General features: G+C 44.9%; 4 protein-coding genes across 5 annotated transcripts; 2 read left to right on the top strand and 2 right to left on the bottom strand.

Annotated features, from left to right (window-relative positions):
• The first annotated feature begins 1,407 nt into the window (after positions 1-1,407).
• Positions 1,408-2,601, top strand: TSTA_099670 (uncharacterized protein). The gene is made up of 2 exons (XM_002485910.1): positions 1,408-1,524; positions 1,586-2,601. The coding sequence occupies exons 1-2, from the start codon at positions 1,446-1,448 to the stop codon at positions 2,503-2,505; spliced, it is 999 nt and encodes a 332-aa protein (XP_002485955.1). The 5' UTR covers positions 1,408-1,445; the 3' UTR covers positions 2,506-2,601.
• A 40-nt stretch (positions 2,602-2,641) lies between these two features.
• On the bottom strand, positions 2,642-4,553 carry TSTA_099660 (uncharacterized protein; the record flags this gene model as incomplete). Its single annotated transcript, XM_002485909.1, has 2 exons — positions 2,642-3,502; positions 3,564-4,553. 2 exons carry the CDS (start codon positions 4,551-4,553, stop codon positions 2,810-2,812), a joined length of 1,683 nt encoding a protein of 560 aa, XP_002485954.1. The 3' UTR covers positions 2,642-2,809.
• Positions 4,554-7,065: 2,512 nt separating this feature from the next.
• Positions 7,066-8,067, bottom strand: TSTA_099650 (uncharacterized protein). Its single transcript, XM_002485908.1, has 2 exons — positions 7,787-8,067; positions 7,066-7,721 (listed from the first exon to the last, which is right to left on the bottom strand). The coding sequence occupies exons 1-2, from the start codon at positions 7,960-7,962 to the stop codon at positions 7,145-7,147; spliced, it is 753 nt and encodes a 250-aa protein (XP_002485953.1). The 5' UTR covers positions 7,963-8,067; the 3' UTR covers positions 7,066-7,144.
• Positions 8,068-12,061: 3,994 nt separating this feature from the next.
• TSTA_099640 (multidomain presynaptic cytomatrix related protein) lies at positions 12,062-13,843 on the top strand (the record flags this gene model as incomplete). 2 transcript variants are annotated; one of them, XM_002485907.1, is made up of 6 exons in its annotated part: positions 12,062-12,148; positions 12,197-12,272; positions 12,334-12,612; positions 12,669-12,758; positions 12,810-13,493; positions 13,544-13,843. In XM_002485907.1, 6 exons carry the CDS (start codon positions 12,062-12,064, stop codon positions 13,657-13,659), a joined length of 1,332 nt encoding a protein of 443 aa, XP_002485952.1. In that variant the 3' UTR covers positions 13,660-13,843. The 2 variants fall into 2 exon arrangements, with proteins under 2 accessions (XP_002485952.1, XP_002485951.1); XM_002485906.1 differs by having other exon boundaries at positions 12,669-13,493.
• Between the last annotated feature and the right edge of the window lie 26 nt (positions 13,844-13,869).

Genomic DNA, 13,869 nt, shown 5'->3' with positions numbered 1-13,869 from the left:
AGGTAAGGAAAACAATATATTGACGACTAACTCAATGAATTGTCAAGCTTCCCGTGGATTCTCCAGGCTGGCGCAGATTAGGACTCCAACCATGGTCTCAGTCGAATAAATAAAAACTGGAATTGAATGCTTATGTCCACTATATAGAATCAGTGATTTCGAATTCATCTGGGGATAGTATGCCATATTAGGAATTATGGTAACGGGTGTCAGAGAAATGTTCTTTGGAATAAATCTGCTAGGGTAAACCAAGGTTAGAGATCTATTCATCAGGTCAGCTTATACTGATACAACTTGGGGTTCTTAGGGAATCCCAGGCTCTCGTCTCTAGATAATATGAAAGTTAGCTGCGATATCAGGCTGAATAAAGATCACAAGCTTATAAAGCAAAGCTTTACCAAATCCTGAACATCCTTGTTTTCATATTTACTGTACAGCTATTATCTGATATGATCATGTCGTTCCAAGGCTTACAAGTTCATTTCAAATTGTTGGTCCAAAGAATATCCAGGGGGTTTTTAGTTGGCTTATAACACAGCATCCTTAGGAAAATAGCCGTGCACCCAATCAAAAAGAGTGATAACCAGTACTATCAAATCCAGCTTCTTTGTCGTGTTTATTTTCTGGTGAGCACGATGTGAGGTTTACCATTGAGGGATATTTTGAAAATGTACTGCCTCCTATATGGTTACGAGTTCACCAATGGCCAGCGAGAACACTCGAGGTCCCGACTGAGTACCCACGATCAAATGCAGACAAGAACGCTCAGCTTGTCGTACTCACTTGATTCTGAAACTTGTTTGATGAGAGAAACAGTCATGTTACTTGAGGTCTGAATAGAAGAATCCATTATTTTCGCTTCAAAACAGGCTGTTGATGTGCTAACTAGTTGTTGTTGTTGGTTATCTAAATTAACTACAGCTGCACTGACCCCTTTACGAAGGTCACATGCTCGAAACATAGTGTTGGAGCTCGGTTACGCTAGGATGGATACGGAATATAGGCAAATAATAAGAACTTAGAGTTGAGAATTTCTATGTATTGATGCACACTCCCTAATACAAAACTTGTCAGGAATGTTGACCTCTTTTATATGTGAGGTCCTGTACAAACTAGATCATGAGATGACGTCCAGTCGAACCTTCTAGATATAGGCATATAAAGCTGATTGGATGTCTATATCTCGTCAGTATTCGAAATTTCTTCATGTTAGTATTATGATGGATTCCCAATTAGGGATAGCGTATTGCGTTCCAACACATAGTTGATCCGTGCCAGAGGGAGATCCACGGGTGTACGCCTGTACGCCGTACGGAGTAGCACCCTGACACAGGCTATTGTATCACGTGACTGCGGGTCATTTTCATCGAAGATGCTCCCATCCGGACGTGACCCAAACAAACAAACACACCTACATAGCAAGACCAACAACAGTATACATCACCATGGATAACGAGACAATTGCAAATATTGATAGCTCTCTGGAGTCACTAGACTCCGAAATCTCCAAAATTCGAAAAACAAGTATGTTGTTATGTTTCCACGCGGGCAACGATCATGTTTGACTAACCTATTGCAATTCCAGTCAAGAACTTTCAAGATACGCGACGCTTATTGTCCGCTAGCTTACTATCATCCCACTATGTTCGTCAAGAAATTGAGCAAAACACTAGAACTGGGAGCGGCACGACAACGAGGTTCGCGCTAAAGGAAGTTGCAACCTTGATGAGCGACGCCCTTAAACACCGCGATACGAACTATCATCGGCTAGCTTTTTCGACAACGCTATTCCCCTGGAAAGATCCAAACCCGTACAGCGAATCGCCGAACCTTCTAGGTTTGAGGATCGATGTATGCGTGCGCAATGGCACATTTGCAAAACCTTACTATGTTCTCCTCCAGCGTCAAAAGGAAAGCGGCAACGCATTGTCATCAACACTACAACGTGAAAAACGGTCGTCAATGTCATTGTCTATATACCGACATACCATTCCGCCTTTCATACCTATGGACAAATTAGCGCATCGATATCTGCCCCAATCTCGACTCTCCAGAAGACAAGGCGAAGACGCAGACGAAGTCGAAGGATTGAAAAGCAAAGCAAAGACGAGGAAACAAGATATAAATGCATTTGCGCGACATTTGCGGAAAGAGTTAGCGGCGTGGTATGCCCGACGGGATTCTATTTCATGGCTTCAGGAACGATTCGGCGTTACAGACGTGAGCCATGGAACAGATGGTAATAGCGGTTTGACTGAGGATGATAGACATCGGACAACCCAAGCTGGAGGTCTTGTGTCACTCGCTGCTACGTCTCTTGAAGCTCGATATGTGAGAATAGAGTGGAAGGACGGAAGAGTTGGCCGATTCAAGCTCTCAAACTCAGGGCTTGTGGAGCGTGCAGTTGTCATTGGTGAAAGGGGCCGAGATAAACAAACAGAGTTAGTCTTAATGGGTGGCGATAAACGAGTGGAGTCTCTAGTTACTCGACTGCTCACTGTCTGATTAACAGTATGGTCGCCTAAGATTCTATGCAGCGTGTAAAGGACTAAAGTCAAATCTACATCTATGTAATTCACAATCATTATGCTGCATATGTAGCTAAATACAATAAAAAGCCTTGGAGTATGAGGGTATAGATGGGTATCAAAATGCATATATTTAGGTATATTCGGTAAAGTTAACAACAGAAAAAAGACATATGCCGCCCTGGGTATATCGTGATATATGAAACAAGATAATCGAATATATGAAAAAGATATGGAGCAGCAAACCATGTATTTATATATATTGCTTTCATGACTCCATTTCATGAGTCTTTCCTGGCAAATGGATTCTCCAACAGGGGTATCTCCAACTCCAAAAACTCACGGTCATTATTATTTCGATAACTGGCATCGCCATCATTCTCATCATCATCATCAGGAACACTGAAAGAAACATTCGGTAACGGACCATATGGTAGTCCGGTCTGATCCTCGAGCTTTTTACGCAGAATCGCTTCTTCGATATTCCATCTTCGCCTGATTTGATTCTTTTTGGCGTCGAGGACTTGAAGCATCTCTTGCTCTGCACGCTGGTGGTCACGTTCGAGTTCGGCTACGGCTTCGGCGTTCTTGCTGATCAAAGTATCGAGTTCTCTCTCGAGTCGAGTTGTTGTTTCTTGTAATTGTTGCTCTTGCCGTTCCCGTAGTACCTTGATACGTGCTTCGTGCAGTCGATCCATGGAATCCCGATCCAAATACTCTTGAGCCAGCTGTTCTTTCTGTCGGCGAGTGACCATTCGGAGTGTTTGTTGTTGGGCGACATTCGAGTTGGACTCAAAAGCTCCCGATCCAGCACCTGAAAGACGAGGTGATTGCGGCGGACTGGAGGTATTGACGTATCCTTCCATATACTTGATCCGTGTTTGCGAGTTTCTTTTTGATCTTTCGAATTCTTTAATCTGGTCGATTTCTACCGACAATTGACGTTCTTCCATTCGTGCAAGGAAATCAGTGTTCTACAATATGTTTAGCTGATAGGAAGAGATTTGAGCTTTTTGATATCCTAGCTCTACTTACCCATTCCTTCTTCTCCTCTTCAATCCGGTCGTTACTCAGCCTTTTCTCCGCAATGACAGCCAAATGCGCCGTTTTTAAGGAGTCCAACAACTCATTTCGGAATTGCACAAATCGTGCTCTCTCGGCTTTATGCTTCTCAAGTAATCTTTTCAGTTGCCCATCTTCCTTGGTCCTCTTTATAGCTGCTTCATCGAACACCGGCACTTCAACTTGTAAGGTTCCCTGCCCTTGCGACTTTTCCGGGCGCTCGGTTTCAACGGTTTTAACAGGATTTGTCTCCACAATGACGGTATTCGCTCGTCCCCCGCTATTTTTCTTTAAACTTATATGCGCATTTGGAGGCAAATTCACAGAGGATGGGGTACGTCGTTTCCGAAATGGCCGGCCAATCGCACTGATGAAACTCGAGCGTTTCCTATCAGAAAGTCTAAATGCACTGATGCTTGTGTTCGTCGAAGTGGGCGAACTGGGTGAACTAATCTGCTGTGGTGACTGCGAGTATGAAGGCCGCTCATGGGGAGCTGATTGTGGCGGAAGGAGCCTGACATCACATGAACTTATTGATGTTGGCCGGGTCGATAATGAGTCAATAGACGGTATACTGCCAGAGTGATCGCGGTCGGATATAGTCGTCTCTGATAATGAGCCAGCAAGCTGATCAATGGATGCGACACTCGATCTAACAAGATCCGCAAATGACCGGGGATGAGTAAACGAAGGTCGATTTCGGGTCAAGCCAGTAGTGGATGATGAAGAAGCTGATGGCGGCGCCGGTATAGTAAGATCCAGAATTCCAGCATTGATAGTCGCTGCAAGCGAAGCCGCGATTTGGATATCGGGTATCTTTAACCCGAGTTCGGATGCTTCGGCGACGAGTCTTTCTTCTATATTGTCTTCGGTTTCGGCTTCTTCGAGTCGGAGGACCTCCTTCCGATAGCGAGATTCATCCGTCGATGACAAGGACATTGACGTTGTCCTTCTTGTCGCCATCTCTGGATGAACCTGCCAGCTTTGCCGTCGCCTCGTTTTGCGTCCTGATCTCAGAACGAAAAAAATGAAGAGAAAAGAACAAAAATATCGAAGCAAAATGAAAAGTATACAACTGAGTAGTGGGCCCCTCCCCTGAACGAGGGAGGACTGTCCCAATCGGGAATTTTGCGCGTCAGTCAGTTCTAAGTTAACTTAGTTACAGGAAAATGCAAGGAATGTCTGCCCCACTGACGAGTGGGTGGCATCATGGTATCAAGGCTGAAGCCAAAACCATCACTAATTAAATCTCTTTTCGGGGCTGCCCGCCAGGAACCGAACACCATGCGATCAGCAAGCGCAGCAAGGCCAATGATATAAGCAAAACCTCCGCAAAAATAAAAAGCGGTGTTGAAGTTGTTCACTTTCGGTCTGTAGAATTGTTGATCGAGAAGACGATTGAGAAAAGTACACCGCAAGGACTTCTACGTCAGGTCCGAGTCCCGCTGTGTCACCGCCACCCAAAACGCTTTGTCGGGTTGCCCACTTCGAAATTTTGATCTGCCATGTGACCCATCACCCGGCAATTCCTTTGCTTAAGCAGCATAGATTGTAAGGAGTGGATGCTGGTAATAATATCGAAGAATTATACGTTTGATGATGCGCATAGATCATCGTCAAAAAATATACGTAGTGGGATTCGACATGATAAGACGATAAAATGCGCGGCAATCATCCCAGTCCGGATTCGGAAGGAGCGGCAAGAAATGTGGTTCATATTGAACGCTGTTTTCTACCACGTGGCCTTGCCGCGGTCCGATCCGCTTCCCAGATCGAATCGATGTTTATTTCCTGCCTCATTTAGAACAGACGAAAAGGCTCTTCTAGAGTTGGCTTGACACTTCAAATCCCGAAGGTCAAAATGCATCTCAATCTGACTTCGTGAATATGCCAAAGGACGACCAACACTATACTGAAGTCACATACGTCCTACCATCACCATATCGCTAACAACACGACTAATAATATACGTGTGGTCCAAACTGATCTCATTTAGAAGAAACGGCGATCGGGAGGAGTCCAAACCTCCAACAAGTGTGCAACACCCCTACCTTTGCGACTTGGGCCAACCCTGTTGCGAATCGGCCAATGTAAATTCTGACAGCCTGTCAAGAGCAATCGTGTAGTCCGTTTAGTTGTCAATTCCTTGTTCATTTCATCAAGAAACCTTACCTTGGTAACAGGGGGTATCCCTGTCCAGCATGCTGCATAGTGCATGCCTACCCGGCAGATAAAACGATGTTATCATTTGTATGACAAGCCGCTGCCGAAGCCCCTGTTTCACCCTGCTACATGGGCATGAAAGATAGCTTGATGAATAGTAGGTATTTAACAGTCTGCATGCAGCATCATGCGATATAATGATTAGCAGATATCGCGCTTCGAGGACAGAAGCTGTTGTTCTACTCCGTACTTATAATCATGTTATCACAAAGAGCTGGACCCATACCTATAGTTAATATGAAAGAAAAGGGACAAATAAGACATAATAAAGCAGAAGTGGGCCCGGCTTCCAGGTTGCCCAGCTTGCAGCTTTGATGGCTGTTCATTGTGAGGCTTAGAATGAAACCAGAGTCGCATATTGCAGCCAGTTCTTGACATCGAATATTGGTGCAAGACTTCCGAGGTACCAACTTACATTCGTTTGATACACTCGAGACCGCCAGAAACAGATTGTAGGACTCTACCAATATGCTGGTTTACAAAGCTCAAATGACTTTCAGCCGTTTCTTGAGCCTTTGCTCATAAATCCAATCATCTGGGCATCACGCAAAAAACCATGATGATGGGCTAGAGAGAGTGATATTGAGAAGTCTAACTAACTATCTGAGATCCGTGGCGTGCGAGGTTGATGTCCTTGCTACGATCACGCTAGGCCCAATGCGGTACCGACGTCTACCTGTATGGCGGTGGTCCCGTGAAACCATTTTCTCCGGCAACCTTTTTACGAAGACAAACCAGTTCCCGTGTCTACAATGGGCAGCAGTTTCTTGTGGCTCATTGCACCTCATCTGGCCTATGCTCCATATACCCTTAGAGTCAGTAACAGTGGCGTAGCTTAGATGGTCATGGGAATGAAAGTCGTAAATGATCCAATTTAAAGCTACGCTCGTTTATACGACAATAACGGGGATGGGAATCTCACAGTCGGGCATGATAAGGCTGGCAATGATGTTCTCAAACACGATATCCGAGCTGTACTTGTATACCAAATAAATGCCTCGGCCATTTCGGATTGACCATGGCAATACAGGCGACACAGAGAATCTCGATAATAGCCTCGACCAAGGATGGAGATGGGTCAGGTGTCGTTAGATAGAAATGTGTCAAGCTGAAATAATGGATGAAAATATGCAGGATAAAGAAAAAAAGGCCAGCATTCAAGTATACTTGATTGTTCGTCTATCATAAAACCACCTTTTTCCTCCAGCCTAAACTTGTCACTGGAGTACAGGACGTCCAAAGTAGCCGTAATCTTCCTATCAGCCATACATCCATCATGAGGTAATACCGTTCTTCAGTATGAAGAGTTTCTCGAAATTTCTTCAATCCCATCAGTCATTCTTCTCCATGTAAGGGCGGCACCCCTCGTATATATCCCTAAATCCGGGGTACTTAGTAATCCTCTGAAAAACACCCTCATCAACCATCTTAGCAGACTGAAGAACCCCAGCAAGGAAGAAATCAGTAAAAGTCGGCTGAGCACCCAACACAAATGGACCCTCGGCCTTGTTAGTCCGCATAGACTCTCCGACTGCTCGCATATCAGCGTCTATAGCAAGCCAATTTTGCTCTTCCGTTTTTGGATCTAGGAGCATATCCTCGAGCGGACAACCCATTGCGGCCTCGCGCGTACGTCGAAAGTACTCCTGCGAGCGAGGAGATAGGATACGTATTTCGCGCGGCGTGATTGAATTGCTGAAGGTTTTGCCGACCAAAGAACGTGACTTGAGCTCGATTTCGCGTCCTAGTTCCGATGTTAATGGTACTAGTGGCTCTGGGTATGTTGATTCTAGGAACTGCGCGATGGCGATCGAGCCCATAATGTATGTGTTTGTTGGTATATGGTGAATTGTGGGCACGGTGTATTTGGACTGTGATCCGTCAACAGTTTTGCCTGGATTGACGCCACTGATAGATACAATTAGATTGTTTTGGAGACATCACGAAGAGGAGAGATGGTTTTTACGACTTACAGCTCTTTCAACGTAGGTTCAATGTCTGGAAATTCGAGAAAAATTGTTTTGTATGGAATGCGCTTGTAATTAAGCATAAGGCGGATGCGCCACACGGCGGGGGAAAAGCAGATACCCTTGACGCATGCCAGATCGTATAAAACTATCTCAGATTTGGGTTCGGTTTGGGTGGCCATCCTGCTTATGTGGATTGGTTAATTTGATGAAAATACCTAGGTAGTTTTCGACCAGATTGTCCTCGAATACGAAAGGAACGTTGAAGAATACATGTAGCAAAGGTTGACAATGCAGGTCTATCCATAGGTGGTAGTTAACTTATATACGCAAGCTCGAACTCCACTTCAAGTAGACCTTATCCGATTGGTTTACCCTAGTTAATTATAGAAACTATACCCTTGTATTCAGATGACCTGGATTGGCTATATATCAGTACAGAATAGAAGCAGAGGGAAGTATATGCTCAAACTAGTATTGATACTGACATTTAGGCCAGAAATATCAGCACTGGGAGAAAAGCAAGAAAGGGAAGGACTACCCCCAGAATGCCATAAAGTTATGGCGCCTTTTTATTAGCTTAACCTTGCCGTATGGCTCCGGGATACGTCCTTATAGTTCCGTGTGAGATATGAGAACGCCTGCTCCGCTTTCTTGTGCTTTTCAACAGTCAGAACCTATCGCAACACATTTTGCCTCTTTGTTCTGGCCCATTTAACTCATTGCTCATGGCTGATTTTCTCTCATTCAAGATGATGTGGAACGTATATAAGGTTAGGGCCTGTTGACTACGAGATAGCAAAAGGGCCTTCAAGGTGGACCGTGTGAAGAATATCACAATACATAAATCCAGAGTTTGTTGGTGTCTAAGCAGTGCTTGTTCTGCTCGAAAATTCTTCTAGATTTACGTATTCTCTGCTGAATCACTTTGGCATGCAATAGTCAGAAGGACTTCGGGAGCCTTGCAAGCGGCACTTTTTCAGTGACTAAATGAGAAATGTCATTTCAGATTCATCATAGGAACATCCAGTTGCAGTACTCAGTAGACATCCTTTGCATTTGCATCACGGTCAGGGAAAACCTAGATGGACTAGGGACAAAAAACCCGACCAAGGTATGAGAAAAGAGTACCTAAAAATGCTGCCATGTCTCCATTCATGTCATCAAGCTAGGTTATATAGCAAGTCAGCACATGAAACAAATTTCTGTTCTTAGAAAATGGGCTATGCATACATTTTACCACTTGGTAGTTCAAAGTAACCGAGTAAAGATTGATCGATGAGCTCGACTTATTGAACTCTAAGTCAAGTGTTGTGGAGATTCCCATTGGCTGGACATAGGCATAGTTTTTGCATTCATCCCCTGTGAAGTCGATCTGGCATGTGCTATCATCCGTTAAAGTTGTTGAGACCTTCTTATTATTATCGTAGTATAGAGTCACCTTTTTAATGTTTGCATCCTGCGTGTCGAACTTGACAAGTAAGTTCTTGAGGGTAGTTTTGTTTGTGAATGCTGGTGGGTTGGGTATTGGAACAAGAACGGTCCCTTTATGCGTATCCACATCATTTGGATTGAAACTGAACGGTTTCAGTTTCGCCATACTGGGACTGCAGCTGACTTTTGTTTTGTTCAATGCATTGAAACAGCCACGTTGCCGTGAGAGGATGCACATTGGTACTCTATGGGGTATGCCTGCGTGCTGCTAGTAGTGGGGATATCATCACCACCCTTTCCTTGCCACACTTCCATAGCTTGATGAAGGTGGTATTCGTTGGAATTCAGAAAGGTTCAATGTTATTGAGATATAAGGTTCACAAAGTTAGACACTTATGAAGGATATGTCGATAGGAAAGGAGAAGGAGGAGTGCGCTGGTACGGCGTGAGGAATATTTATACCTGAATCCTTGCAAACCTACTACATGCCTAGGTATCTCATAGGCATGCTGCCCAGGTCGTTTCAGTCACACGGTGGGTGGTACCGAAGTGACGAAGGGATATGTTAGACCAGAAGGCCAAAGTTGACCGTAAGGTATTTACAAGGATTCTTTTTCCAACATACTTGTGGACCGCTTACGGCTGCTGAAGTAGAATGACTGTGATTGAGTGATTGCTAGTGTGCAGGTGTAAGATACTCTTAAGCACTCTTTTTGGCTAGCTATATGAGAGGGGCCTTTCTTTCTCCTTGGAATGATAGTTAGAAACTAAAAGTGAATGATAGAAGACTTGAAATTGAGACTTCCACACACAACTTCCGCTCATTGGTAAGTTGACTACCTGCTCTAAGTCGGCATGACAACGCTGTCTGGTGAAGTATTGCGTTTGCATGAGTGGCTACTTCTCACGCTCATGGTTTGTCTGTTTGGAGGAGAAAGATATGACTCAAGCTGCTGTGATACCCACGAGTGCATAATGAGAGGCATTTGGTGAGATTTATCAGCTGAACTCATCCAGAGGATTGATACATAGGACTTTGTGCACTACATCCAAGCTGGTGTTCTTCTTTCAGCACAAATTTTCCATAATGACCATCTTCTTACCGTCAGCCGCTACGGAACACCTTGGTAGATGCAAGCAGGATGCTTAAATCTCCAAAAATTGAGTGGTCACAGATAATATTGCATGTCTGAGGAGGTGAGAAGATACGATGCCGTATGTTGGTAATGAAATGGATGCTTCACTGACCCGGGGGATAAGGGTGTCCAGTCAAGACACGGAGCCCATTCATCTGACAGGACATCCACATTCCATTATCCTCCCAAGTGTTTTGCTGCGTGAAAAGAACAAATAGATTCTAGGCAAAGACATCCGTCATGGCCATTGACAGGATGACAATCTGAAAGTCCTTTTGCAATAACTCAGGCAGTAGCATCCAGACCTGGACCTATTGTATGCTGCATGAATTGTTACAATTTCTTTGAATTTCGTATTCGCACAGGCCAGCCAGGTTCTGCATCTATGCCCAAGCTCTGACAAGGACAGATGATGGGAATTTGTACAGAGATGTAGCACTTCCCTGTTTAGCAGATGCGATAGCGTAAGTCGGCTCAATCTTTCTTTTTGCACAAACCCTGACATCATTAATAATTACCTATTGTTTGGCGAGCAATAATAGATACGTGCATATGAGTGTGAATAGGATTGGCTCTCGGATTAATCCCAATAGGGCAGAGATGCAATCGAGGCAGCTATTTTTATTAGGTGAGTCTAGAGACATTCAATTCCACTCAGTCCAGATTAGAGCAACGATTGCCATCTCCCCATGCATCGTGCATAGAATTTAAAGCACAGAAAATTTTGCCGAGCGATACGGATCCTGGTATAGTACAGTTACTCAGTGCTTTTTCAAGCATAGATAGATGACCCACAAAGAGGCCACAGGGTTTCATAGCCAGCTACTTAAACGATATGCAGACACTGCCTGATCCTTGCTCTTCTTTTTTTGACATACTTAGTTGAATATATAGTATACTATTATTCCCACCATCACATCTCGGAATCTATCACTCTATTCTGGAGATATATCGTTCATTAGCTACGGGACCCCCTGCTCGGTCTTCAGCCGTACGACCCTTGTAGGATATATGCTCAGTACGCCACTGGGGCTATTCGCTGCAACCCCAGTCACAATTACCCCAGACATCCACGTAATCCACCCCAGCCTCCGTCAGTCAGTTTCAGCATAAGAGGATCGGAAAGCAATACAGTAGAACCTGGTTATAACTAAGGGAAGGCCGCTCCACATTTCCACTGATATCAGCTTGGAAATCTTTAATATGGGACTGAAGAACATCCGATTTGTTAATACTAAAATGGATCATTATAGTGGAGGTGCCCTTCATCCCTAAATCGAACTCACTTCTGGATATATTGACTTGTGCCTGAGGGGCCTTCTGTTCGTTATAACCAGGTTCTACTATATCTAACAGAAAACGGGCATCAATTTTTCCGCGGAGCGCCGTAGTTCAGCCTTTACGACGGTAATATTTCTTAAAACATCTAATTAGCAATAGTAAGATAGCTTTTTATGTACATATACTCCGAATACCTCAAGAATATGAACGGGATTAGGGATAATCTATACCGCCCAATTTGGTCTAGCGTGATCGAAGCTATGACCAGCTGATAGGCTTATCGCGCGCCTTGCTCGTCGCATCATCCAACTTCATCTCTTCATCCTCTACCTTTGTTGACTTCTTCATTATTTGCTCATATTTCTCGGCTAGCTGTATAAGGCTGGCCACGCAGTGCACCCGACATTGCATTTGTTCTAGGCCTCCCAGCATGACACCGACTCCTGAACCCGAAGTACACTATACTGTGTTCGTGCGGTTGCCGTTTCCTCGTGGGGACTTCATCGACCCTCCACCTGTTAGTATTTATCGAAGCTTCTCCTGTCCCAATGCTAATACGGCATAGGCCAATTGGAACCTTGTTAAGGATCGCGCTCTGTGGGAAATCCTCTCGCAGCCATCCAAAGGCAATGATATAGACTGTATGGTTACATCCCTGAACATCCCAAAAATATCCATCGCTAATCACGCTTCATGCCACAGGGAAAGCCATGTATGACACTCCTGACGCTAACTACAAATATATGATGATTTTAACCATTAACTTGATCAGCGCCGATGATTTCAATGTCACGCTTCCGTTCCTCCTCCAGCAAGCCGCGTGGCTTTACGACCGTCAACTATCCCAAGTTCGAGCACAGATGCTGAAGGTTGGCAATACACACTCACAGTCACCATCTCCAGCGCCTGGAAACACTCTGGGCTCGGTTTCCGGGAGTGGCGCATTAGGTGGACAAGCTATGAGGAGAGCAGGCAGTGGTGGTGGGTCTTCAATATTCTTGCTATTACAGGAAGGAATGAAGCTAAAGGATTAATAGTTTCTCGTACCCCGTCGAGATTATCTGCTGTTCAGAAAGAGAGTCAACCGTCACGGGTGGAAAGTAGCTGTACGGCCGTGAAGGCTAAGGGTAATACAACATTCGTCTTTGAGAATGGCCAAGGTATACTAACAGTCCTAGCGCCATCCGTTCGAACGAACTCTGCAAATACGGTCACTCAGACACAGATAACGAGTGAGACGATAGAGAAACCAGTCGCCACCAGACCAACGCCATTAGCTGGCCGGCTATCACGACGCGAGAGGCCAAGCCTAGCTGTTCTTCAACACCCACCTCAAACAACTCAAGTAGTTGACGATAGCCCGCCATTATCACCTGCGTCCGATACAGATTCGGACTTAGTGGACGACGACAATGACGACGAAGGTGACGTGGTGACGAGTCGACGATTCCCGGGTGTACGCCGATTTGGCAAATATTCCATGCACAAACCTAGCTTAAGAGACGACTTGGATGACGACGACGATGATTCGCCGGCATTTCTCCCTCTCCCACGTGAAAACGAAGCCGGCGCTCAACACATGAATTCGACACTACGACAACAGAGTAATGTACCTGAGACATCGCGTAGACAGATGACAAGTTACACCCCGTCACATCGTCGTGAGCTGGTAAGTCTCGACAGTTCTGCGAGTTCAGGTGTAGCTATAGGTAGTCCCCGAGTGGGACCTCAACGTCCGACGGAGCCATTCAGTCCACGACGAGTCGCCAATCTGTCCCGGCAGAGTTCGAGACAGCCTGGCTCGGCAAATCAAAGTAGTGAAGAGACGCCCAGTATGGGCAGTAGTTTTAGTGACTTAGATGGTACCTCCTCTTTCTTTTTGTGTTGAAAGGATGCCTGCTAACTGATTCAGATGCGAGCGTAACGCAGTCGGCTCTGGAAGAAGCTCTTTTGAGCAATATGCAGCATGGCGGAATGGCAAGTCGAATGAGCACAATCAGCCAAGCGCTTCGCAGTCGGTATTTGTGATATGAAGCGTAGGTTGGCATTATTTTCGAAGCTCACCTCTTTTTGGGTCACGTTGAATGAATGTATGATTATGATCCCCCGAGGTTATCACCTCCATACCCAGCCATCCTAAGCAATGTCTCGATGTCAAATGATAACAGTTTTGAGCAATATATTCAAATCGGTAGAATATAAATAAGTACAATAGAAAATACTGTTTCGAATTGATTG

Source organism: Talaromyces stipitatus, genomic scaffold, assembly GCF_000003125.1.
Source record: "Talaromyces stipitatus ATCC 10500 scf_1105507295511 genomic scaffold, whole genome shotgun sequence".
NCBI lineage: Eukaryota > Fungi > Ascomycota > Eurotiomycetes > Eurotiales > Trichocomaceae > Talaromyces > Talaromyces stipitatus.
Note: the sequence above shows the minus strand (reverse complement) of the source record. Positions and strands in the feature narration are given on the sequence as shown.